The 27,534-nt window shown below is 36.3% G+C and overlaps 1 protein-coding gene across 1 annotated transcript; it reads left to right on the top strand.

Annotated features, from left to right (window-relative positions):
- The first annotated feature begins 2,198 nt into the window (after positions 1–2,198).
- Positions 2,199–18,614, top strand: LOC123536237 (mucin-3A-like). Its single transcript, XM_053528720.1, has 10 exons — positions 2,199–2,374; positions 3,145–3,335; positions 5,266–5,395; positions 5,896–6,050; positions 7,446–7,582; positions 7,940–8,062; positions 8,242–8,411; positions 8,977–9,148; positions 9,530–16,662; positions 16,785–18,614. The coding sequence occupies exons 1-10, from the start codon at positions 2,327–2,329 to the stop codon at positions 18,612–18,614; spliced, it is 10,089 nt and encodes a 3,362-aa protein (XP_053384695.1). The 5' UTR covers positions 2,199–2,326.
- Positions 18,615–27,534: the final 8,920 nt, after the last annotated feature.

Consider the following 27,534-nt stretch of genomic DNA (forward strand, 5'->3'; position numbering starts at 1 on the left):
CATGATTTATATATTCTCTTTTCACTAGACATGTTTTCATCTAAAAGACTTTATTGCATGTTTCTAACACTTACATTTTAATATTTCTTCACCCTTTGAGGATGATTAGTAACATGCTCTCTAACACGTAAACGTGATTCACCTGGTTTCCCTCTTCATCTATTTTTTCCGTATTTTATTTAGTTTTTATGATCTCTAGTCTACTTTAGAATATCAATAGTACTTATCCTTTTAACTAAATCGTTTAACAGGTAAGCAATGGGTATGGCATGAGTCCTGACACCGAAACAGAGTGAAAAAAAATCAATCATTTATTGCAAGAATTGAATGGATCAGGTATAGATATTGAAGAAACTTAATTCGTGCTTATGATGATGTAAACTGCCATTTGTGCGAAAATTACGGTTCATTGAGAAAAAAAGACAGACAAATAATAAACAAGTGTCTTTCAATTTCTTTCTCCCTGTGCTTACACCACAAAACACTGCGTCTGGTCAATACAGCTTATCTATGTTTTTATTCTGGAAAAAACTTATCCTGATTTCCAGGGGTAAACTGAGTTATAAAAAATGATGAATTTCCTAGTACTTTCACTCCTTATCTGCCAGTTTGTGTCCATTCACAGAGGCTGACATATTGGTGTAACCCGGCAAATCTATAAAGTGTCCAAAGATGACCTGTAAAGGCCAGCTAGGTATCGGCATTTGGCTCAATTTGTTGCCAACGCGTGTAATAACATCCTAGAATTCCATTACTTGTCAGATGAATTTTCCTAAAATCACAGATTTTAACATTTAGTAAGCACGCCTAGCAAGCTATTCCTAGTCTGAAGGGTTCCTCATAAAAGAAGTCAGTACTTAAAAGGTAAAGTACAATCAAGACGAGAAAGGTATATTTCAAACAAAAAAGTAATACGTTACACTGCCCGGACACTCCATCTTTCGAGATTCCATTTGTGTATATGTATTCAGGATAACTTACGTGAACTTACACTGCATGTATAAATGAACTGTATTTAGGATATTTGTAAAGAATGATGAATCAAATACTAAAAATTATAACTGTGATGTGTCATTACCCTCTGATAAACACTGAAGAGGTTATTGACCTCAAGTCCAAATACTCGATCCGTCCTTCCGGTTTTACGTATAGATACATGCTAGGTTGTTTTGACCTGTTATTTTTTTATTACCAGTAACTCGCGTGTACCCTCCTATCACAAAGGGGCCGTCACACTTGGACTCAGTGTTGATTGTGGAATTGTAGATATAATTAATGGTAAAAAAAGGCAGTCCACTGTTCATATGAAATATAGTCAAAATACAAATCAAGCATTATATCTGCAGCTTTTTAAGAAGCGTTACAGCTTATTCATATTTCTTTATGCTATCTTAAGATGGCAATAGCAAATTACGTACATAAAGTTATGGCGCATTGAGTGATGTTGACACCCGAAGAATACCGAATTACATAACGAGATTACGTAATTTCACTGGACGATACGTAATTACACGGGACAATACGTAATTACACGGGACAATACGTAATTACACAGGACAATCCGTAACTACACGGGACAATACGTAATTACACGGGACAATACGTAGTTACACGGAAATGACCGAGTGTCATTACGGGTCTATTACCTTAGTACATGTTATACACGTAATATACATGCTTTCAAAGATTCTGCACCCGGAGGTTTTAATTGCGACCTACGAACTAACAGGAACTTCAATTATAATTTAAAAAAAAATGAATACTTAGCAAGACCTCAAGTTACATTCTTTATTATTAATTAGATTTATAAATATTCATTACAGATATACGTACAGCATTGTAACTGTTTTGTTTGAACTAAGAACTAGGGTATTATACTTTTTATCTATATTATAAATGAAAAAAGAATTAATGAATTGAACGTGAGTTAAGTCATTATAAGTGCGATACCACTGTTTAGTTACGCTGAATATATGATATTTAGGAATTCGTACTAATTAAACGACGAATTTGGTCATTGGACCGCCCACTTCAGACCTTGAAAACAATGTATTATTAGATATTACAGCGCTAATAATTAACTTCAAGTGTTATAGAAGACATCCGTTTTGAGCTCATTTATTGTGATTTGTGTCAAGAGAATTGGTGGCACAGTTATTCAAGAGAAGTGTTATGCTCCAAGTCAAATTGACATAGTGTTGTAGAAGAATTAAAGTCTATAATTTGTTATAAATATATCATGTGGTATTTTACCATTCTCAGGGGGAACCATTATGGTGGACAAAAGCAAAGTATTTTCTATCTGGACATTTTATAAAATTGTAAAATGAAAATGATTGGAAGCGTTTTCTATTTTGTCGTGTTTGCATCATACGTAAGTTTTTTTTTTCTATTTTTAGCAAAACTATTTTATAAGACACGTGATATGAAATAGAAAAATAAACATATTTAAATTTAGTGCTTTCTTTCCATTACTATACTGTTTTATTTAAAAAGCATCTCGGAAAATTGTAGGTATAGTTAATTACCTGTGACAGCTCTTAGTTTAAGACATTACCTATTACCATAATTATATAATGTACATTACATAGATTTATTCCATATTTATGAACATGATATTTATTGCAAGGTGAAACATGGTAATTAATGCTGACATATTTGCTACTAATCGTAAGTCGAAAATTTTATTTAAACTTGTACTATACTGCGATTATGTGCACAATTATATACTTCAATCTAATATATACTTACAGAATTAACTGTGCTGAACACTTCCGAACCGGAGTTTTCGTCCGACAATCACAGATATAAATGTTCAGTATTAATTGAAATTACAAACACCATACCATGCGGGCCTAAAAACACACCAGATACTTTTTGCGCTATATAAAGTACATATTTTCCTTAGACATACAGAGCCCATACGTTGCTTTGACCCGGGTGTAGTAATTTTCCGAAGTAAAGCGGACATGGGTCAACATCAAAGTACACGTGTCACTCTTGAAAATATTCAGAATATATGCAGATTTTAACACATAGCTTTGGTTCGTATCAGCTGTTGTAAAAAGGCGAATAATCTTTATACGTGTTTAATTATTATATACATATCACCCTCTACAACTCAAACATTATGACATTTTGCAGATGATAGGTATTGTTCAATGCCTGGGATACATAGAAACCAACTTCAAGGAGTTTGTAAACTTTGAAGGGAAACGTTTCGATGGAAGCTGTTGTGATAAGCCGGGTTTCTGGGGAAGCTGGGGCGCCAAGAAAGATACATGTACAGACGAATGCGATCACAATTTTGTTATATGTATGGGAAATGGCACACAGTAAGCATTCATATCATACTAGTCGGCAAATCTATATTTAGCCCTCACTGGACTGTCAGTCGGACCTATGTCTACTTCATCTGGCCTATACTGGACTATTATTTTTCTTTAATTTGTTAATGAAATCACACAAGTTTAAACTGTAAGGTAGTGGCTGAAGAAACTGAAACATTTATATTTTTTTTAAACATAACAATACAATATTATCACAATATTAATGTGGTTCATACTTTTTACATTAAGCGAACATCGGGAATTTGTAAGACTTATCTGCCCATGTTTCGACGAGTAATTGCCGTTAACTATCCAATATGGGCATGCTTGCTGGGTAGTTAGCACGGTTAATAAGGTAAGAGCGATATTTTGCCCATAAACCGGACATCTGATTCATTTCATTTCATTTTGAAATACTAAAAATACTAGAAAAACTATTTTCGACCGAGATATATGGCACAACAGTTACTGTTTCTACCCCCGAGTGCCAGGAAAGAAATAAGATTGTTTAGAATGCCGTTTGCAAATGTGTTGCACTGAAATAGATATATAGGTCTGGTATTTGCTGAACACACATGTACACCTAGGAGCCGAAGTTATGGCTCTGCATGCTATCTGAGTTTTCTCCTTTTGTCATCTCTTGCTTTATACTTTAATACCAATGCACACTGCTTGCTCACTCTGTGCCGGTTGCTGTTAACAGAACAAACAGGGATAAAGGATTTTAGTTGTGTACGAATTATAAGGATTCTTTTATCATATCAGAGCCTAAAATATATACTGTTCTCTTAGTTCTATAATTTCAATTCTGCATATTAAAATTTCAACGTGACTGATAATAAACATTGTAAAAAAACGGAACAGCCAGGAAGTGGGTATTGATTGAGTCTATTTACAACTTAAAACTCTATCTGTCGTTTTAAGTTTGAGGAAAATTGTAAAGGCTTGAGTAACATTACATCATTCATAGAATTAAAGTAAAGTTGAAGGTGGTCAAACACATTTATGCAACATTTTATGACATTCTTCATTTTTAGTATATTCAGTGAATTTAATGAATAGAAGTACCAATCATACAGGGTAAGATCCCAATCAGAAATATATCTTTTATCATTTTTGTATTTGATTTTGTAATTACTTCCCTTTGATGATGAAATCTTCAAAAAGTGGATTATTCCTTTTGATTTCAATGTAATTCACATTTGATAATTACTGGCATATTTCAACAATCTGAGCCTAAAGACAAGTTTTAAAACAGTGTGCAGCTTCCGAATTCATTTATTGAAAGTCTGTCCTGGTTGCGCAACCAAGATAGGTAAAGGGAGGTAGGCTAATTATAATTATATAAAAACGTGCATTTCTAATGCAATTCGGCTACAGTTGTATATTTGTCAATGTAAGTCTTTGACAAATATGATAGAATAGATTTTACATTCATATCATTCGTTAGGCAACTATTGTTGATTAAAGTTATACCTATGTTAGAATAATTATATCTTAGTAGGGCAACCAGGATAAGAAAATCAAATTTTTAAACTGCCTCCAGTGAAAATCTAACATATATTTAGCATTCAGTGAATACAAATAAGTAAACATGATCATTTATTAAACTTTCGACAGATCCATTACTTCGTGGGATCAAAATCTGATGAACCACCTTTAAAATGAGGCACGTGCTTTGTTTGCATGTACCTCCCAAACCCTTTCCTTTAATGCAATACATCAAGTAGGAAGGCAGTCAGTAACAATTCTTTAACTAGGTAGTTCACAAAACAACCATATAAGAACAGCTTCCAGCTACCCATCGACCTTCCGTCGAGTAACCACCAGACCATGATGTTCGGCATTTTAGCTAGTTTATGAAAAGTTAGACACGGTCAGTTTAATCAAAATTTTATGTGTTTTGTTATTCTTACGCACAGTATTTCTTTTCCAGATCAAGCAGTATGTCAGCGTGTGAGTTTGGCCAACAGGAAATAGACCATGTCGGCGGCAATAAAATAACCTTTAACAGCCACGTGGGAACAGCGGATAACCCAATAAAGTTTCAGTTTGGAACATGGCCGGTAGGTATGCACTTCTTCAGTAATACAGCCCATTGGCACCAGACCAGAAAGAAAACACCACTGTACAGGTTGATATATACATGAGCCTGGGTTAACTAGTATAAGCTTCTATTATTATACCCAGGGGTAGGGTATCAAATGTACAATGGCGTCCTCTTTCTGGTCTGCTGTCAGTGATACAGCCTATGAAAACTCTTACAATTGCTAACTAACTTGCCGAATTTTGTCTCACCGTAAAAAACGAAACGGCTGGTATAAATAACTAAATTACATTCTGTGTGTATTTCTTCATAGCTCACGCCCCCATTCATTTTTTTTATTTGAATCCATGTATATAGTTCTTAAACTCGCAAATGTCGTGGTTTCCATTGTTGTAATATTAATTTATCGATAAGACTCCCGTAAAAGTTTACTTGCAGAACTGAAGATCGTATTGTGATTTGCACTTCCATCAGTTTTCTTTAAAATAGTATATATCTACTTTATATTATTTTATTCAGGGTGTTGTTAAACTCAAAATAGACGTTCGTGATAGAGACGGGGACAGTGAATTTGATTTTGTTGATCATTACGAGTATCAGTACAACACACGAGATCTACAGCGAGAAATAGACGCCCCTGAAAAATCTCTCGTGCTTACTGGCTCTCGTACAAGGTAAGTATTAGTACGACATGCGCGACCTACGCCGACAAATAGACAACCAACAAAAATCCCTATTGCTTACAAGCTCTCGTACGAGGCAAGTATAACTACAAGTGCAAACACAAGCGGTCTACGCAGAGAAATACTGTAAAATCATTAAATTTCGTGGGCATGAAATTTCGTGGTTTTGGTCAAAACGGCAATTTCGTGGGGATTTGAATTCGTGGATTTCAACTTTTGAATATAATTGAATGGGAATTTTACTTGTTCGTTGGGATTAAATTTCGTGGATTGACTCAACCACGAAATCCACGAAAATTAGTCATCCCACGAATATTAGTGATTTCACAGTAAACGCCTTACAAAAATCTCTCTTGCTTACAGGTTCTCGTACAAGGTAAGTATTCCTGATGAAGGTTCATAGAAAACCGAAACTAGTTGATCTATCAATAAACACAGTTAAAACCTATCCGGTGTTCAGGCGCGTTGTTACTCTATTTTTATTAATTCTTCAAGGTAAGTATTAGTACAACACAAGCGACCTACGCCGAAAAATAGACGACCCTGAAAAATTCCTCGTGCTTACAGGCTCTCGTACAAGGAAAGTAAAATTACAACACAAGCGATCTACGCCGAGAAATAGACGCCCCACAAAAAATCCCTCGTGTTTACAGGCTTTCGTACAAAATAAGAATTAGTGCAACCCGCGAGCTATGTACGCATGTCCCACAAAAGTACCTCGTGCCAATGGGATCTCGTACATGCTGAGTATTTGAAACAACACGCAGACATTAAGCAATGATCATTTCAACCGTAACACAAGACCTTTGTGCAAAATAAATAAATAAATAAATAAATTACAAAGTTAAAACCTGAAATCCATTTATTGAATAATGTGTACCTGCATTATGCATTACTTGCAAATCAAATTATAATTGAGCCGCGCCATGAGAAAACCAACATAGTGGCTTTGTGGCCAGCATGGATCCAGACCAGCCTGCGCATCCGCGCAGTCTGGTCAGGATCCATGCTGTTCACTAACGGTTTCTCTAATTGCAGTAGGCTTTAAAAGCGAACAGCATGGATCCTGACCAGACTGCGCGCATGCGCAGGCTGGTCTGCATCCATGCTGGTCGCAAAGCCACTGTGTTGGTTTTCCCATGGCACGGCTGATATTGTACGGAAGAGCATAAGTGTCAGGTGTATGTTAGTTATCAGCTCGAAATTTCGAGTTACGTAACTCAAAATTTCGAGTTAATAAATAAAATACACCTGGCACCTTCCGTAATATTACGAGAATGACTTTATATGAGTATATGTTTTGTGTAAATATTACAAAAAATATATATAAATAACATTATAAAAGTGAAGTAAACATTCACCACTGGTTTTTCATATATGACACAGATTTGACATGGAACTCAAAGTGTACTGTGACCTTCACTACTATGGACCCGGTTGTGAAACTTACTGCATAGAGACGGACGATAAAACAGGACATTATAGGTGTGATCCTGCTACGGGAGCAAAACTATGCAAATTAGGTAACTTCACATACATAAGCCTGGTTTAAAAGGATTTTCACATGTGTGCCGTTTAAATAGAAATAAGTACATATAAAGTACATAGGAATAAGTACATTTTAACCAGTACTATTTTACATGTGGAATCATTGCACAAATCTTTGCTACTTGTTATGTAATTCAATTTCAAGTGAAATTATTTCTAAGTTAGTAAAAGAAATTGTTTAGATAACAAAAGTTATTGAAGTACATAAATCATTTCTCTTTTATGATGTTTAAAATGTCTTAAATGAACTACAACTGGTGTAATACTGGACACCCATTTCCCTGGTAAATATGTATCAAAACGCTGTTGTTTAAACTCCTTGATTTTGAAAGGTTGGAAGGGCGATGACTGTCTGACAAACATAGATGACTGCGTTGGTAACCGTTGCTACTATGGGGCCACGTGCATCGACGGAGTAAATTTTTACAGTTGCGTCTGTCCAGCAGGCCGAACAGGTAAATTCGTTTCACAACGTTTTCTTACTAAAAAGAGTATTGAAATACCACGCAATTGAGCGGAGGTGGGGTGGTGCTATATATTTCTTTACAATTAAGTTGGGTAAACAATTATTGTAAAATTATTGTATTGTTGAATTTTTATCAGTATTCTCAAAAATGAGCTTGCGCTTTTGTAGGTTTTACTTGTGAAGCGGAAATAAACGAATGCGCAAGCGCGCCATGCCAAAATGGCGGGAGATGTTTGGATGCATCGAACAGCTTCATCTGTGAATGTATCCCTGGGTTTGCTGGACCACTGTGTGAAGTAGAAATTGACGAGTGTCGCTCGGGCCCGTGCTTGAATGGAGTAACGTATTTTAATTTCGTGGAGTAACTCATTTGTGGTGTTTAAGAAGTTTAACGCCAGTAAAAAGAATCAGTTATAAATGATATTAAAATGCATATAAAGTAAATGTACATTAAAACAGAGCTGTGAGCACATCATTAAAAAACAAACAAAAAAACACACTTAATATCTCACTTTTATCAAAGCAATATGCAGAAAGTGTAACTATTGTTTGACGACCATGTATGCCTGAAAAATTGACACGCCGATAGAAACTGACTTCGTTTTGACAATGAAGCAGGTAGAAAACGATTAATTGGCGAACAAACCGTTGACGTTAAGGGTGAACTAGAAAAATAGGACATTATGCGCCATTTGAATACAAAGGCTGCATGAAAATACTTTGCCTTCTGAATTAACGAAGAAAGTATTACTAAACCTTTTATCAAATTGTCTACATTATTTGCTATCAAAGCTGTCTCGTGTATTTTCAGTTTTACTGTATTTCCCAACTTTGTACGTTGTTATATCAAATAATTGAGAATGCATTTCATTTCACACTTTCAACATTGCATACCAATTTCAGGGCGTTTGTGTTGACCAGAAAGCCGCCTACACGTGCGCATGTCAGGATGGTTTTTCTGGGGACCGCTGTGAAATTGACCTAGATGAATGCTTGTCAAACCCATGTATAACTGCAGAAAAATGCGTTGATCTACCCGGGGACTTCATGTGTGAATGCTTCCCGGGCTTCACAGGTATAATTTAAAGGGCGTTTGGAGGGCGTTACTTAAATATCTTTACTCAAAATATTAATAGTCCCGCAATGCAAAACAGTTTTTATTTTTAAGATTTGCGACTTGAGCCAATCAAACATGTATTGAATATAGACTGACCACATAGCTCAAACAACGGACCGGCGATTTATGAATATATATAATGAGTCAAGCAAGAAAAAATAATAGAAAGGAATTCTACATGTGGGTCGGAATTGTTTTCAGTGTAGCATAGCTAAAATCTTGATTCACTGAAGTTTGCTACATGGTACATTTTAAACAGTGCAATTTTCCCACCACGGGTGGTAGGTAAATATTCGTGTTATTCGTGACTTTTCAGTTTGATAATTTTGTTTATTCCAGGAAAGAAATGTGAATATAATGTAGACGATTGTGCAAGCAATCCGTGCGAAAATGGTGGCTGGTGTATAGATGAAGTAAACGCATTCATGTGTTCGTGCCAATATGGTTTCACCGGAAAATTCTGTGAAGAACGCGTTAATCACTGTGAACCAAACTATTGTGAAAATGGTGCAACTTGCTCCAGTCTAGAAACGACTTTTGAATGTCACTGTACACAACAGTTCACCGGATTGTGGTGTGAATCGGATATTAATGAGTGTCAAACTGACACAGAAATATGTAATGGAAAGGGCATATGTGTAAACACTTTTGGGAATTATTTCTGTGATTGTATGGTAGGTTTCGAGGGCAAACATTGTGAAATAGAGACAGATGAGTGTTTAACCACGGAATTTCCATGTCTGAACGACGGAATATGTATCGACTTGATTGGGAAATTCCTTTGTGATTGTTCCGGAACTGGGTATTCAGGAAAAATGTGCGAGATGGAAATAAATGAATGTGAAAGTTTTCCGTGTGAAAATGCTGGTTCTTGTAATGATAGACTAAATGGATTTGAATGTGACTGTCTCGCTGGATTTGCTGGAGAAAGGTGTGAACTAACTTTGACGACAACAACGGCGTCTTCCACTTCAACTACTACGTTTACAACGCCTGGTAGTCCTTCTTCAATGTCTACAACATTAACGTCTAATATACCGACCAATATATCATTTTCATCGTCTTTGTCATCGTCGTTTCCTTCGATTGCAACATTAAGTACAACGCCTTCGTCTTCCTTACGGACAAGACCTACAGCTACAACTACTACATCCAAAATATCAACTCCTTTGGTTTCATCAATTTCTACAACAAACAAATCAACGGATGGACACACACAACCTCCTCTGCTATACAATGACACTGCCAATATAACAACAGATGCAACCACAGTGCAAATAACAATAAATGAAACAATTACAGAAACCGCTGAAAATACAACTATAATTGAAACGACTACAGACACTGCTGAAAATAGAAGCAATATTGGAACAACTGCAGAAACTGTTGAAAATACAACCATATCCGAAACAACCGAAACAACTACACACACGGCTGAAAATATAACCACTACTGGAACAACTACAGACAGTGCTGAAAATATAACCATAACTGAAGTGGCTATAGAAACCGCTGATAATATAACAACAACTGAAACAATTACAGAAGCAGTTAAAAATATCACAATTAATGAAACAGTTGCATCAATATTTGCAAATATGACCACAGATAGGTTAGTTACAGTAACGGAAATACCAGGGACAACGCCTGCATTTACACCCGATTCCACAGTCGATACATTTCAAACTTCGCCTGATTTGATTAGTACTGTTGGAAGTACTGGTGGTGATGCTGATGTGATGAATGAAAGTAAAGGATACGATTACGGGTTATCATCATCGGGTGAAATTCTTCCCAATGAAACTTCCCATGAAACTATTAAACAAGAATACTATGAATCATCTGGTGAGTATGAATCGTCAGGGGAAGTAATTGATACAGAAAAACATGTATCCTCTGGTGAATATGAATCGTCAGGGGAAGTAATGGAGACAAAAGAACTTGTATCATCTGGTGATATCGACTTATCGGGGCAAGTAATTGAGAAAGAAAAACTTGTATCATCTGGTGAATATGAATCCTCGGGTGAAGTATTTGTGACAGAACATGTATCATCTGGTGAATATGAATCGTCAGGGGAAGTAATGGATTCAGTACACGTATCATCTGGTGATATTGAATCCCCAGGTGAAGTTATTGATACTGAAGAATTTGTATCTTCTGGTGAATCTGAATCCTCAGGAGAAATTAATGAGACAGTAGCTGTATCATCCGGTGACTATGAATCGTCAGGAGAAGTTGTCGAGAAAACGCATGTGTTATCCGGTGACTATGAACCGTCAGAAGCTATTGAGACAGTACATATATCATCTGGTGAATACGAGTCGTCAGGTGAAGTTATTGAGACAGCTCATGTTTCATCTGGTGAATATGAATCGTCAGGAGAAGTTATTGAGACAGAACATGTGTCATCTGGTGACTATGAACCGTCAGGAGAAGTTGTTGAGACAGTACATATATCATCTGGTGAATATGAGTCGCCAGGTGAAGTTATTGAGATAGTGGCTGTATCATCTGGTGAATATGAGTCGCCAGGTGAAATTATTGAGACAGTGGCTGTATCATCTGGTGAATATGAGTCGTCAGGTGAAGTTATTGAGACAACGCATATGTCATCCGGTGACTATAAATCGTCAGAAGCTATTGAGACAGTACATATATCATCTGATGAATATGAGTCGTCAGGTGAAATTATTGAGACAGAACATGTGTCATCCGGTGACTATGAACCGTCAGGAGAAGTTGTTGAGACAGTACATGTATCATCTGGTGAATATGAGTCGTCAGGGGAAGTTATTGAGACAGAACATGTGTCATCCGGGGACTATGGACCGTCAGGAGAAGTTGTTGAGACAGTACATATATCATCTGGTGAATATGAGTCGTCAGGTGAAATTATTGAGACAGTGGCTGTATCATCTGGAGAATATGAGTCGTCAGGTGAAGTTATTGAGACAGTACATATATCATCTGGTGAATATGAGTCGTCAGGTGAAGTTATTGAGATAGAGCATGTATCATCTGGTGAATATGAATCGTCAGGAGAAGTTATTGAGACAGCGCATGTGTCATCCGGTGACTATGAACCGTCAGAAACTATTGAGACAATACATATATCATCTGGCGAATATGAATCGTCAGGAGAAGTTATTGAGACAGCGCATGTGTCATCCGGTGACTATGAACCGTCAAAAACTATTGAGACAATACATATATCATCTGGTGAATATGTGTCATTAGGTGAAGTTATTGAGACAGAGCATGTAATTTCTGGTGAATATGAATCGTCAGGTGAAGTTATTGAGACAGAGTATGTGTCATCCGGTGACTATGAATCGTCAGAAACTATTGAGACAGTACATATATCATCTGGTGAATATGAGTCGTCAGGAGAAGTTATTGAGACAGTGCATGTATCATCTGGTGACTATGAATCTTCAGGAGAAGTTATTGAGACAGAGCATGTATCATCTGGTGACTATGAATCGCCAGAGACTATTGAGACAGTACATATATCATCTGGTGAATATGAATCGTCAGGTGAAGTTATTGAGATGGAGCATGTATCAACTGGTGAATATGAATCGCCAGGAGAAGTTATTGAGACAGAGTATGTGTCATCCGGTGACTATGAATCGTCAGAAACTATTGAGACAGTACATATATCATCTGGTGAATATGAGTCGTCAGGAGAAGTTATTGAGACAGTGCATGTATCATCTGGTGACTATGAATCTTCAGGAGAAGTTATTGAGACAGAGCATGTATCATCTGGTGACTATGAATCGCCAGAGACTATTGAGACAGTACATATATCATCTGGTGAATATGAATCGTCAGGTGAAGTTATTGAGATGGAGCATGTATCATCTGGTGAATATGAATCGTCAAAAGAAGTTATTGAGACAGCGCATGTGTCATCCGGCGACTATGAATCGTCAGAAACTATTGAGACAGAGCATGTATCATCTGGTGAATATGTACCACCTGAAGAAGTTATTGAAACTGTACATGTAGCATCGGGTGAATATGAGTCAACAGGAGAAATTGTAGAAACAGAACCTGTCTCATCTGGTGAATATGACACACCAGGGGAAGTTATTTCGATACAAGAATATATATCATCTGGAGAATATGAATCGTCAGGGGAAGTTATTGAAACAGCACATGTACCATCCAGGGAATATGAATCGTCAGGAGGAGCTTTTGAAACAGTACATGTAGCATCAGGTCAATACGAATCGTCAGGAGAAATTGTTGAAACAGAACATGTCTCATCTGGTGAATATGAATCACCAGGGGATGTTATTGAAACTGCATATGTAACATCCAGTGAACATGAATCGTCAGGGGAAGTTATTGAGACAGAACATGTGTCACCCGGTGAATATGAATCATCAATGGAAGCTACTGAACCAACACATGTGTCATCAAGTGAATATGAATCGTCAGGACAAATTATTGAAACAAAAAACGTGTCATCTAGTCAATATGAATCGTCAGTGGAAGTTATTGAGACAAAGCATGTGTCATCTGGCGAGTATGAATCATCAAGGGAAGGTATTGAAAAAGGACACGCACCATCAGGTGAATATGAATCGTCAGGGGAAGTTATTGAGACAGAAGAATATGTGTCGTCTGGTGAAGATGAATCATCAGGCGATGTTATCCATGGAGAAAAAGGTATAATATCTCGTGAACATGAATCGTCAGGGGAGATTATTGAGTCAGAAACAAATGTGTCATCTGGTGCATATGAACCAAGAGAAGAGACTTTACGAGCTGAGAAGTTACACGGAGTGATGAATGAAACTACCGCAAAACGGACTGACCAAAGTGAAGATCACGATGGCAGTGGTGCACTTATGGATTCAGGAGAGTCCGGCGGCATGCCAGAAAGCAAACAAGTTGCTGATCGTCATTTAGAGACAGATACAACAACTAAAACGACATCACATCCAGGTTATTCTGCAGTAACAAAACATGTCACGGATGGACAATCAATAGTCTGGTCTACAACTGATGTTCACGTAACTGGAGACAGTGATAAATCAATTATTGAATATACTGAATACAACATAGTCAGTTCTGGAGACGGTCCTTTCATTGAATACATACCTGACAAACATACAAGTGTTCAACCTGACTATTCAACCGACTACAGTACTGGTGCAGATGAAGATATTATCAAAGAAGCATCTACCATTTCTGAAACAAGCAAAACAACTGAACTACCTACTGTGAAAAGCAGTACACAAATCCAAACAACACCAGATATATCTGATATGTTTTACGGTTCTGGTGATGACGAAACAGCATCAGACCTGTTTCAGACCGAGACAGCTAATTACAGAGGTGATGCTTTTTCAGTTACAAAAGAAGCAAATACCACAGCTAAAGTAACAACAGTACGTTCACCATCATGGGAACTGTCTTCAGTAAATTTCACGACTGTAGACCTAGTCAAAACGAAAACTGTCTCACAAGTGGACATATTCAGTACATGGGTAACAAAACCACCATCTACTGTAACAATGACAGAAACTGGCACTGGAACTACGAGTTATTTGGTTCCAAAATGGACTGAAGAAAGAATAATTAAAACAAACGACACAATTGCAAATGTTACTTACACCGGTTCACCTGGAACCAATACATCTTTTTACAGCTCTGATTTATTTGAAGTATCAGGTCATTCGCAGTACATAAATGGTTCAACTATAAGAACTGGATCAACTACATCTGAAAACACAACGCCATCTACGAAACATAAAAAGATAAGCGTACAATACACGACAGCTATTCCGACAGGCGAAAGAAGTAAAATAAGCACCTACGACACTTTAACTATAGTTAGTTCAACGGAACGACCGAAGCAAAAAGTTATTAATCCTTGGTTAGCGGCCCGAAAACACATTGATGCCCCTACCAAAACTAATCCCAGAACACGAAAGACCGAAAACGACCAGCCACTTAATCCTTGGCTAGCAGCTAGAAGATATCTTGGAAGAATGAGAAAAAAATTTAGACCGAAAACCACACCGAAAGTGTCCACAACAAAGACACCTGAAATTACATATAAAGACAATATAAATGCCACAATTTCAACGGACTCAGATCAACCCCTTCATGCATTGACTGCGGAATATGAAATATCAACTACACAAACTGAGAAAACAACAATTATGAATAAAACAGCTGATAGCACCACCCTAGAAATGCCACAAGACAGTAGATTAACAGCGAATGCTACTAAGATAGATGAAACAACTTTTTCATACACGAAAACACAAAATGCAAGTCAGACAGCATCTGCCTATTATGATTGGGAAGTTGTTTCAATCGACAAACCCAGCGATAGTCAAAATATCATAGATAAAATGCATGAACGCTTTACGACTCATTTGAAAACTGAATCCATTCAACCAACTGCCAGCATACAGATTTCAAAAATCTTTTCAGATGATATCTCAAACAAGAAATATACAGAATCAACATTCTTATACTCTGATTCAAGTGATATACTTACGTTTCCTACTAGCGTATCATTTAGTGATCATTTGAAAGATCAGACAACAAGCATGTCTTTGCATGAGACTCCAACCACGCCGTACACGGAGCTAATAACAATGAACTATTCCTTAACTAAACACACTCAGTCTATAGAGCAATCAAAAGCTACAGAATCGTTAGCCACATTCTTATCTGAAACAGTTAACTTATTTACTGCAGCTACCATGTCATTCGAAAGTCCTGTTCAGTTATATAGTACAGCTACTGACATGCCCTATACTGATCAATTTGTTCTTGATACATTGGATAAATCGAGGCAAGACAAGGTTTCAGCTACGGCTTCATATCTCGAGCCATTACAAACGACCGTTCAAGCACCAATCACGGCATCTGACATGCATTACACTGACGATACAACGGAAATATTAACACAAAAGAAGGTTTCACCTACGTATACAGAACACGAACCATTAAGAACCACAGATCAGTTACCAACTACGGTTACTGACATACATTACCCTGACGATACAATAGATATATCAACACTGGACAGGCTTTCAACTACTGATACAGCTTACCAGCCATTTCAATCAACAGTTCCGTTAACATCTACGGATACTTATATGCGTTATACTGATGATAGAATGTACATTACAACACAAGACAAGGTTTCAGCTCCGGTTACAGATCACAAGCCATTAAAAACTACAATTCAGTTACCAACTTCTGTTACTGATATGCGTTTTACTGACGATACAATAGATATATTAACACAAGACAAGCTTTCAATTACGATTACAGATCGCGAGTCTTTAAGATCTATAGTTCAGTTACCAACTACGGCTACTGATATGCGTTATACTGACCATACAATAGATATATCAACACAAGACAAGCTTTCAACTACGGTTACAGATCGCGAGCCATTAAGATCTAAAGTTCAGTTACCAACTACGCTTGTATGCGTTACTGACTACATATAGATCAACACAACAGCTTTCAACTACGTTAAGATCGCGAGCTACGATCTATATTCATACAAATACAGACTATATGCGTATACGACGTACAATTAACACAGAAAGTTTCAAATACGGGTAAATATGAGCCATTAAGATCTAAAGTTCAGTTACCAACTACGGTTACTGATATGCGTTATACTAAAGATACAGTAGATATACTAACACAAGACAAGCTTCATACTTCGGTTACAGATTACGAACCATTAAGAACATCAGTTCAGTTACCATCTACGGTTACTGATATTCGTTATACTAAAGATACAGTAGATATACCAACACAAGACAAGCTTCCGACTTCGGTTACAGATTACGAACCATTAAGAACATCAGTTCAGTTACCAACTACGGTTACTGATATGCGTTATACTGACGATACAATAGATATATCAACACAAGACAAGCTTTCAACTACGATTACAGATCGCGAGTCTTTAAGATCTATAGTTCCACTACCATCTACGGTTACTAATATACGTTATACTGACCATACAATAGATGTATCAACACAAGACAAACTTTCAACTACAGAAAAATACAGTGATAAACATGATGGAGATGAGTCCACGTCATATACAACTATGAGTCATTTCGAAACACCACAGACTCCAAAGATGTCAATACCTTGCCATGTTGTAAAGAAATGTGGACCGATTCCAGAAATTCCAAAATTGCCTGACTTTTTCGAAACAACTAAGGTAACTACTCAAGTTCATCTTGAACCTTTGATATCTGACAGTATCACTGAAGTAGAAAAAACAACAATTCAAGACACAGCTTCATCGCAGTTTTTATTATCAACAATTCCACCACCATTGTTACAACCATCTACTTTCTCACTGCCAGTGGCAGAATCGCCATCAACATCAGTAATAGTGACTGAGACACCAGCATTACCTGATTTAGATTATATTACAGAATTTTCTCCACTTCCAACAGAAACAGCGGAAACACCATTATCAGAAACACTCTCATTATCAGTAACAATGACCATACAAACTACACTGTCAGATATAATAACGCCAACATCTTCATTTCATGATGCAATTACTTCAGCTTCTGTAATGCCTACTTTATTATCTGATACGTCTTCTTTACCTGCAGTAGTAAAGGAAATACCATCACTTCCAGCAGAAATGACGGGACTAACCGTGTTGTCGTCAACAATAAAGAAAACACCTTTACTGCCAGACGGATTGATGGAAACAATTTCATTTCTGCCAACAATATCGGAAACTCCTTCACTGTCAGTCAAAACGGCAGAAACAATTTCACCTAGAGGGACAATGCTAGCAACAACATCGAGTGTACCAGTGACGGTTAAGGAAATGTCTCCACTGATAGCAACAAAAAAGGAAACGGTTTCACTGCCGTCAACAGTTTCTATATCACCTTTACTGTTGTCATCAATTTCTTTACCTCTAGAAACAATACCGACATTGTTTTTATTGTCAGCAAAAATAGTAGAAACACCTTTATTGACAACATCAATAGCTAAAACAACATCTTCGTCAGTAATATCAACGGAAACACCTACATTGCCTACCGCGATAGATAAAACAACATCTACAACTATAACAGAATTATTTTCATTGTCAGCAGCACTCACGGAAGTACCTTCATTGCAAGCAACGATAACGAGATCAAATGTATTGCTAGTTACAATGACAGAAATACCTTTATTGGACCCAAGTTCATCATTATCATCATCAACATCTACATCTTCACTACGATCAATCATGCCACAAGACCAGTTTTCGTCAACTTTATTACTTTCACAAACATCATTAATGTCATTTGCACCGATGGAAAAACTTCCTTGCCCAAAAATACAGAAACACCATCAAAAATCAACGTTACGAAAACCCTTTTTTGTCCAGCAACTCGGATAAGAAACTTTTTAAATATCTTTTGTAAAAAAATATAGTGACGGAAACCCCCTTTTGGTTTTCAACTTTTTTGCCAAAAAAAAAGTGGGACAGCTCCATCATGGTAACAATATAAAAACCCTTCCCATCTACAGGAAAAATGACAGCACTATCTTTTTTGCTACTTTGATAACAAAAAAAACCTATATGTCAAAAAAGTAACGAAAAAACCCTGCAAAAATATTAAAAAACGATTCATCGTTTTCTTAGGGCCATAAATTTATTCTTTAAAAACAGAAACAACATCAAAAAAATCATTTTCATTGCCCAACAACAAAACTCCATTCCCAAAAACGAGCAAAATTTCAGGCAAAAAGGAAATATCTTATTCCGGGGGGTTTTTTTGCCCCCCCCCCTGGCAAACCAAGGGTTTTTTCCCCGACCAGAGGGAAATACCTTCATTGCCAGCAACAGAAACGCAAACGGAAATACCTTCATTGCCAGCAACAGAAAAAGAAATATCTTTAGTGCCTGCAGCATCAACGGAAAACTTCAACCCTTTAATATGAAGGAAAACAACATCGCTGCATCAACAACATGGGAAAAATATATACACTGCCAACAGCAGAAACAAAAATATCTTCTTCCCGCAACAGAAAGGGAAACAACTTCACTTTTGGCACTACAACAATTTGATAATATCAAATGACAGTATAACTGATTCTAAATCTACAGACGGGATTTAAAAAAATATCTGTAGCTCCAATTACAGAAACGTTTGACAGTGAAGAATTACTAGGCCCAGTTTGGATTTTAAGTAAAGAATACACATCGTTTTTATCATCAGCGTTTTCCAAAGGGAAAGGTAAAACGTCTGTCCCTCAAAGAACCTGACGAAATTGGGAAATAAAAAACAGCATTGAGAATTTTTTTCCACTTGGGGAAAGTAGACATTAAAAACAGTAAGGTTTTTTCCACACCGGGGAAGCAAACTCAAAAACATTTAAATTTTTCTTCCCCTCCCGCATGGGAAAGTATGGTTTTAAAAACAGAAAAGGGTTTCCCTTTAAAAACTGGGAAGTAAACATCGCCGACATAAATGTTTCTTCCACATCGGAAAGTAAATCATTTAAACATTTTGGCTCGTTAAAAACCCGGAATTGTACATCAACAAAAAAAAATCCTTCCAAGCTAAAAGTACGACATCAACAAAAATAAAGTCCTTTGACACTGAAAGTGATAAACAAAAAATAAAGTTCCTTTCCCGTCCCGGAAATTTTTCGGCATTAAACATTAAAGGCTCTCCCACATCACTAGTACAGCATTAACAACAAAAAATTTTAAAAAACCGGTAAGTAGAAACTAGCAACAGTAAAAATCGTTTCAAAACAAGAAGTGGCCCTCGACCATTAAAGGCCGTTCCACCCCGGGAAGTCCACATAAACAACACTTGATATTTCTTCCACAAAAGGGAAAGTACACAGCATTTGAAGCTTCTTCCACCCCGGGGAAAGTACGGTATCGCAACGTTATATCCCTTCCCGTCGGGAAGACCCCTAAAAACAGCTACTATCTTTTCCGAAAGGGTAAAAAGCACAAAAAGAGATATTACTTCTACAGCGCCAAAACGATGTTTCTTAAATCGCGGGTAGACAGCGTAAACACGGGTAATTCTCTTAAACACAGTTTCAGCCCACAGCAGAACTTTTCCCTTTCCACCGGACGTACGCATCAACAACATTAATGTCCCTTAAAGAAGGTGTCAGCATAACGATATTACGATCCCTTATCCCCTTAGAAAGACGACTTTAAACAGCATTTTAAGGGTTCCAAACCCAAAACAGAAGTAAAAAAAACGACGTTTAAGTCAATACAAAAAAAAATACATTGGATGCAAATCTTTAAAACAATATAGAAGGCGACAAAAAGCAAAAAAGCCTTATTCAAGAACAGACAATCAAAACTCCTGTTTTTTTCCCCTGTTTTAAATAAAACCCCGTACATTGAAAAAAATAAGACATAAATTTGATCTTATTCTAAAAATACGAAACCAAAATCCGAAGAAAGAAACTTACAAATATGTAAGAAATACAAAAATCGCTAAAGGGAACAAAATCATTTTAAGAAAAAAGAGTCACAGAAATAAGGATTCAAGAAGGAAAACGTATCTTTTTCGACGTCCCAAAAGGTAAAAAACATCGCAAAAAGGTGTCGGACAAACAATCGGCGGTAAAAATACTTAGAAAAGCGCTGAAAAGGGGTTAAAGCATTATGGAAGTATTGAAAAAAACGGGGTATTGACCATTATTAGTAAAACCGCTTCTAATGCCAAGTTATGGAAAAGTAAATTTAAAAGAAAATACGCGATTAAGTAAATTTTCACAGGGGTTTAAAACGTACTGGGATGACAACAGATAATGTGCGGGAGGGGGCGTCTACCTATTTTGATGTTTAGCTAAATACTTAGGATGTAAAAGAAAATTTTAAACTGAAGTTAGAGATTTTTTTTTGGTTTTTTGAAAATTCCTGACGCTAACAGTGTTTAAAAAACTTTTCAAGTAGTATAAGAAACTTAATGTCTTTTGCAGTCACAGTGTATCAGAAGATGAGATATCAGTCAGGCTTTGACTGATAGCAGTATTTGCTATAAAAGAATCTCTTAAATTAAATATATACATCTTACATATGAAATTCTTTTAAAATTGATTTTCTCAAACGAGTTGAATGAAACAGTAAAATTTGATCCTCTGCCTAGACATGTGAAATAAAAATATCACATTTGTGTCTTTCTACTTTGAATTCTTAAAACTTTTTTAAAAAAAAAATTTTATAAATTTCGGCGAGCCCGCATTTCTTATTTAATAAGTCGTTTAATAATTGAAAAATGACGGTGATCTACTTTAATTATAGATTTCATTGCCTTTTTCACTAAATATATTTGATTTTTGCTTCATAGTAAAAAAACCCACTTAAAAGTTTTACGTAAGGTTGGGAACCTTTTTCCGGACAATTTTCATATTTCGTCCATTTTTCCCCTAAAAAAAGTTTGCATAAATGAACCCCACTAACAAATTTCACTCCTTCCGCACCCATGTTTTATAATCAGCATCCCCTTGTGGCGAAAATAGGGTTCCAGGGGGCCCTCAAAGGGGGTCACTAAAGAAGTTATTTTCCCCTAGGTAAAAAGTAGCCGGCAAATATTTTGAGGGTGTTTTTTTAATTTGATTCAAAAAAAGTAATTAAACTTTTTTCTACACATTTCTTTATCATTCATCTCTTCAAAATTGCAATGAAACTAACCCGAGTTAAACAGCAGCTACGAAAGAAAACCCAAAAGTCGTCTATAAAAAAACTCAATTTGTCTAAACGTTTTTTAATAATTCCAATAGATAGGAAAAATTTTTGGGCAAAAATCGAACCCTGCATTTTACGAAAACTTTGACCGTGAAATTAAAAGTGAACATTTATCACAACAACCATTATGTAGTTTAATTATTCTTCCCCCTTGATACCTCACAGGGGGACACTGCGCAGGGCATTGCTATCTTCATCCCCTTAAGACAAAAATTGTTTTAAAACGCAGGTGGTTATCATCAAAAACCAAAACATTTTTCGCCTTATGATATAGTGGTTTGTTGTAGACTAAAGAACAAACACTAAGATTAGATGAAAGAATTACATGAATAAAAAACAAAAATAAAGCGGACATTACATGTGTCCCGAAACTGGTCCTGTCCGGAAAATAATACCCAACCAGTACTAATATATATAAATAAAGTGTGTATTTTTTCACTGCGAAAAAGGTCAAAAAACGGAGTGTACGGTCCCGTATATTTCGAAAAATCGGGAGTATCGGGATGTTATTAAAAATATACGTACCTAATAACGACCCCGTTTCGGAACATTAGTAAGGGAAGTCCGTATATTTTTCAGCATATACGGGACCCCGAACCCCAAAATTTAAAAAATGATATTTCCCCAATATACGAATTTTAAAAAATAAACCCCTAGAAAGGGTGTTTTTTCGTTCCTGTTTTTAACTTAAGTTTCATTTTCAGTATTCGAAGGGTTTTGAGATTTTTTCCCGTATACTTTCCGTTTTTAAAATTACGGAAACGTACGAGCCTGTATTTTCCAATATACGGACCCCGTTTTTTTGTCATAACGGACTGTGATTGCATCGAATATACGGGAAATACGGACTTGTATTTTCTAATATAGGGCTTCGGATTTTTCCGTAACCATGATATACTAAGTATACGGTCCCGTCCTTTTGCCATATCCGGGGCAATACGAAACTGACTTTTTGAATAGGGTACGGACTAACCCCTATATGCATGGATACGCAATTAGGGACCCGTACTTAGCAATACGGGGGAAAAAACAAAAACTGTATTTTTTACTTACGGACTACAGACTACCCCCGTAATGCAGGTATCGCATTCGGTCCCTTTCTTGTGTCTTAGGGAATGTATTTGCATCAAATATAGGGGGTTACAAACCCTGTAGCTTTTGATATGGGGGGGGCCAGGTTTTTCCCCATTTATGAAAGATAAAGGTATACCAAACTCCATTTGTCTCACATTTAATAAATTTGGGTTTTCGTTTTCGGGAATTCAGGGCCCAGTATTTTAAAAGAACATTTACCAGGACTTTTCCCGTTATGACATGTGTAGTATACAAATCCCTATTTTTTCATTTATGTAAACCGATTTGTATATGGGCACACCTTAAAGATAAAAAAAATGAATGTCAATCATCCCTACAGCAAAAGGTATTTTTGAAAAAAGCAAGACAAAGACTGTATGAGAAAAAATAATTGTTAAAAAAGGGAGACTGTCAAATTAAATAACATTTTTATTCAATTTAAATATTTTTAAATCGTTTTTAAAAACGTTAGAATCATTTTCATTTTTTTCCAAAAAAATAAGCAGAATTAAAATATAGAAATCAATACATCAAGCATTTTAATATGGCCGCCTAAGAAACCAACATAGGGGTTTGCGCCCAGCATGGCCCAGCCACCTGCGCATTCGCGAGTCTGATCAGGATCCAGGTTCGCAAAAAGTTACAGAAATTGCAAAAACTTTAAAAAGAAAAGCATGACCCGGTGGCAGGTGGTCGAAGCCAGCTGGTCGCAAACCCCTTTTTGGGTTTATCTCTGGACGGCTCAATTATTTATTTCAAATTTGAAAAATAGCATTCGCCTACTGTTTTACATGTTTGTTTTTCCCCCATGAAGTTGATTCCCGCTATAGGCGTTTCGATTTGCCGCTGCAAAAAGAGCAGTACACCCCCTCAATGCCTGAAGATGTTTTCAAAACGAGCGTTTTTTAAAAAGACGCTGTTGGGTTTGTGCGGGAACACGTATGTAAGCAGGTTAAAAATGAGAACCCAGGAAAAATTTTCGTTTTCGATCTAAATAAGTACAATTTTTTTATTGTTTTGTGAATGTCACTGGAAGAATGGCTCACCCGGCTGTCTGTCGGCATCTGTTGATCAAATAGTAAAATCTTCACACATAATATATTCTCTAGTGAAAAAAAAATAGTCGCCCCGTTTTGTTCCCCAGTAAACAACCTTGTGTCACCCTGGAATAAAAAAATGCACGCTTTAAAAGCTATAAAAAGGGGCCCTTTTGCAATTCATAGATACTGAAAATTATTCTATTAAATGATTGAAAATTATGAGAATAAAATGAAATGGGGGGCGGGGAAAGACAAACCTTTTTTAAGTGCAGAACGCACCAAACTCTTTTCGTCGCCAAAAGAAATTTAAATATCATTAAATTTCCCTGTTGTTTTTAAATAAAAGTTTCTACGTGTTTTTTTTGCATTTTTGGTTTTTTACTTTTAAAATCTACCCCCCAAATTATATTTAATATAAAAGCAGGTTTTCATTGCCGTCATAGTTTTTCCGGTCAATCCTCACTCATTTTGATTGGTTTGTCTTCAAACTGAGTACAGTAATAACGTAAGTACGGGAGAACTTTTTTAAAGAGAGATTTTTAAACCTGTCACAAACTTCAAAAGCCATAAAGTGCGGAAATGGGATCTAAATAACACCCCCCATTTTTATTCCTACCAAAAATGTCAAAACAAGCCACGGTATAATTTAAACCAACGTACTTGCTAAATTGTGTTCCCAACCTGTCCCCCATACGAAATTCCCCCGGTAAAACTTATCAAAATGAATAAAAAATTTTTGACGTTTTGATAAAATATTCGAGTGAATAACGTCGCGTTTAAGTTTTTTTTAAATTTAATTTTTCAAAAACTCTTTAAACTTTGTGACTGAAAGTTCTAAACGATATATTTCCCTCTAAACTTTTTATTTTTGGGTTTTAAACACTAAAGTTTTCCAGTTTTTCCAATTTCGCGGTCATTTAAATTTTCTTAGAAAAGAAAATTCATATAAACGTCTCATTCTTTATGTTCAAAAAAATGTAATGCTCTCGGTTTTTAAATTCACAACCCTGATTAAAGTATCAAAATAAAAAAACTTAATGAAAATCTGGATTTAAAATTACCCAAACTTATAGTTTAAACCTAACTAAAATATAAAAAATGACCGTCCCATGGGGGAAAAACCGACAAGTGGTTTTGCCACCAGCATGGACCCAGACCAACCAGCCATCCTTTCGTTTTTTAAATCCAGGGAAATTGGAAAAAAATGTTTGGAACAGCATGGTCCTCCCCAAATGCGCAGATGCGCGGGCGGGTCTTGGTCCATGCTGGTCGAAACCCTAAGTTTGTTTTTCTCAGGGCCAGCTAAAATTTTATCGAGTACAATGTAATTTACTTTTTTTTCCCTATAAGAGTTGCCAAATACATGTCTAATCGTGGTTAAATGAAAAAAATAGTACTAGTTTATGAATGTTTGAAGATCGTTTTTCCGCATCTCTATTTTTTCCTAAAAAAATGCCCACTTCTTTTTTCAGAAGCTTGGTTTTGCAAAAGCGCATGTCTTTTCTGCAGGGAAAAGGGCCCTGGCTGAGTACAAAAAAACGGTAGACATGCAAATAGTTTTTTCCCCCCCCGCGAGGTTTATTGTTTCCTTTTTTTTTTTCTTTTCCGAAATATTGGGGCCCTAGGAAAAACCGGCTTTAATTTTCCCTTTAAAAATTTTTTCCCTTTAAAATGACAGGAATATTTTACGATAAAATTCTACAAATTGGGTTTTTTCGAAAAAAGCAAATTCTTATCAAGGATACCCCTTTTAAACTGAAGTTGGCACATTTTGAAACTTAAAATAGATGGTCGCGCCCGGAAAAAGAACCCCGACCGCAGCGGCAATAAAAAGTTTTCCGCTGTCGTTACCAGAATGAAGGGTTTAGGTTAAAAACCGTTTAAAAAATACAAATTTTGTCGTAAAAATTATTAAAACACTAATTTAGTGTTTCCGCAACATTATAGTTTGGGCCGGGCAGTATTCGTAGCTATCACCCTTTATTTTTCCCAAAATCTTAAAAAATTAATCCCTGCCATGAGAAATCCCAAAAGTGGGTTTTCGACCCGCTTTGGGTCGAGACCGCCCGTGCATCGGATCCTTCTGTTCGCTTTCAAGCCTATTGGAATTAGAGAATGTTGGGGAACAGCATGGATCCCGAGCAATGCGCAGACCGGCAGGTCTGGTCCATGTGGGCGAAAAACCCCCTAGTTGTTTTTTTTTTTTTGGGGTGGCTCGATGTATTGTTAAAAAGGTTATTTGGTCTCGATCCATGTAGTCAAAACCCCACTATGTTGGTTTTCTCATGCACGGCTCAATTATATATTTTTTTTTGTCGAACGATCTGGGGCCAGTGCCTTTTTTAAGTATTCGTTTAAAAGCGTTTTTCTTAAATTTATTTTAGCCCCAAAATTTCATATAGTTACATTTAAAAAAAAAATAATTTAGTTGATTCAATGTTTAATTTACCTTTTTAAAAATTTTATTGTGTTTCAATATTGCCTTGGAAAAAAAATACCGGCGTGTTGTTTTAAGCTGGGTCATAAAATATGTTAACCCACTTACGACAAAGGGTAGGTTTTTTTATGGGTTTTTTTATTACAATCACTTCCTTCTTCTGTCTTTAATCGTCTTTTTTTTTTTCTCGGGGATTTACTTTCTGTTTTTTCACTCATGTCAGAAATTTTGCAGACGGAGGAATCAGTACAAAAATTACCCCGCCTTGAATTTAACAGTAATAAGTATCGTATGGACATGTTAAAAGGTTGCATTTTACTAAGTGAAATCGAACGTAAAGATCATGGCCCCAAATTTCCGAAACACTTAAGGGATCAATTTTATTGGGGGGAGGGGAAAAGCAAGGTAAATAGTCGAATTCTTAAAAGGTGACCCCCCCCCCCCCAACCCCCCCCCCCCCACCCCACACCCCCCCCTTTTTCTCCTTTTTTATTTTTTGGGAAACGATAGTGAATGAAAAAGTTACGCTTTTCAAAAAAGTTTAAAAAAAATTGGGCGTTTCAATAATACAGGGGTCATTACGCAAAATTTTGGGGGGAAAAATCGACGGAAAAGATCTATGGTATTATGCATTTTTTTTTTAAAAATGCATCTAAAAAAAAAGCGTTTTTTTGTCGATTCCGGGCCCATCTTCTAAATATAAAAATTGTAATTATTAACTTCATTAATGCTTTTCCGAGATTTTAGGGTTTTTATCAAAAGAAAGAATGTGCGTGCCGCCTTATTCAGCTACCTACTTCTACGAAAAACTTCTATAGGGTTTTTTTTGTTTGCAAAATTTAATCTTTTTTAAAAAACCCAAAGGTATTTATCAAATGTTTTTGCACATATTTTTTTTTTTCAAACACTTGAAATCAACTTTGGATGACGACATCGTTGAGACTATTGGATGAAAGAAGAATAAAATAATGTTAAATTGGGGTTTTGGGAAAAAAAATCAACGAATGATAAGATGGGGAATGAATGAAAATATTTAAGG

Source organism: Mercenaria mercenaria, chromosome 17 (genome assembly GCF_021730395.1).
Source record: "Mercenaria mercenaria strain notata chromosome 17, MADL_Memer_1, whole genome shotgun sequence".
NCBI classification, from domain to species: domain Eukaryota; kingdom Metazoa; phylum Mollusca; class Bivalvia; order Venerida; family Veneridae; genus Mercenaria; species Mercenaria mercenaria.

Bases quoted from the DNA above. Each gene is read 5' to 3' on its own strand.
- LOC123536237 (XM_053528720.1), top strand. From the start codon at position 2,327: ATGAAAATGATTGGAAGCGTTTTCTATTTTGTCGTGTTTGCATCATAC. The intron at 2,375-3,144 runs GTAAGTTTTTTT...GACATTTTGCAG, and splicing joins TTGTCGTGTTTGCATCATAC to ATGATAGGTATTGTTCAATG. The intron at 8,063-8,241 runs GTAAATTCGTTT...GCGCTTTTGTAG, and splicing joins CTGTCCAGCAGGCCGAACAG to GTTTTACTTGTGAAGCGGAA.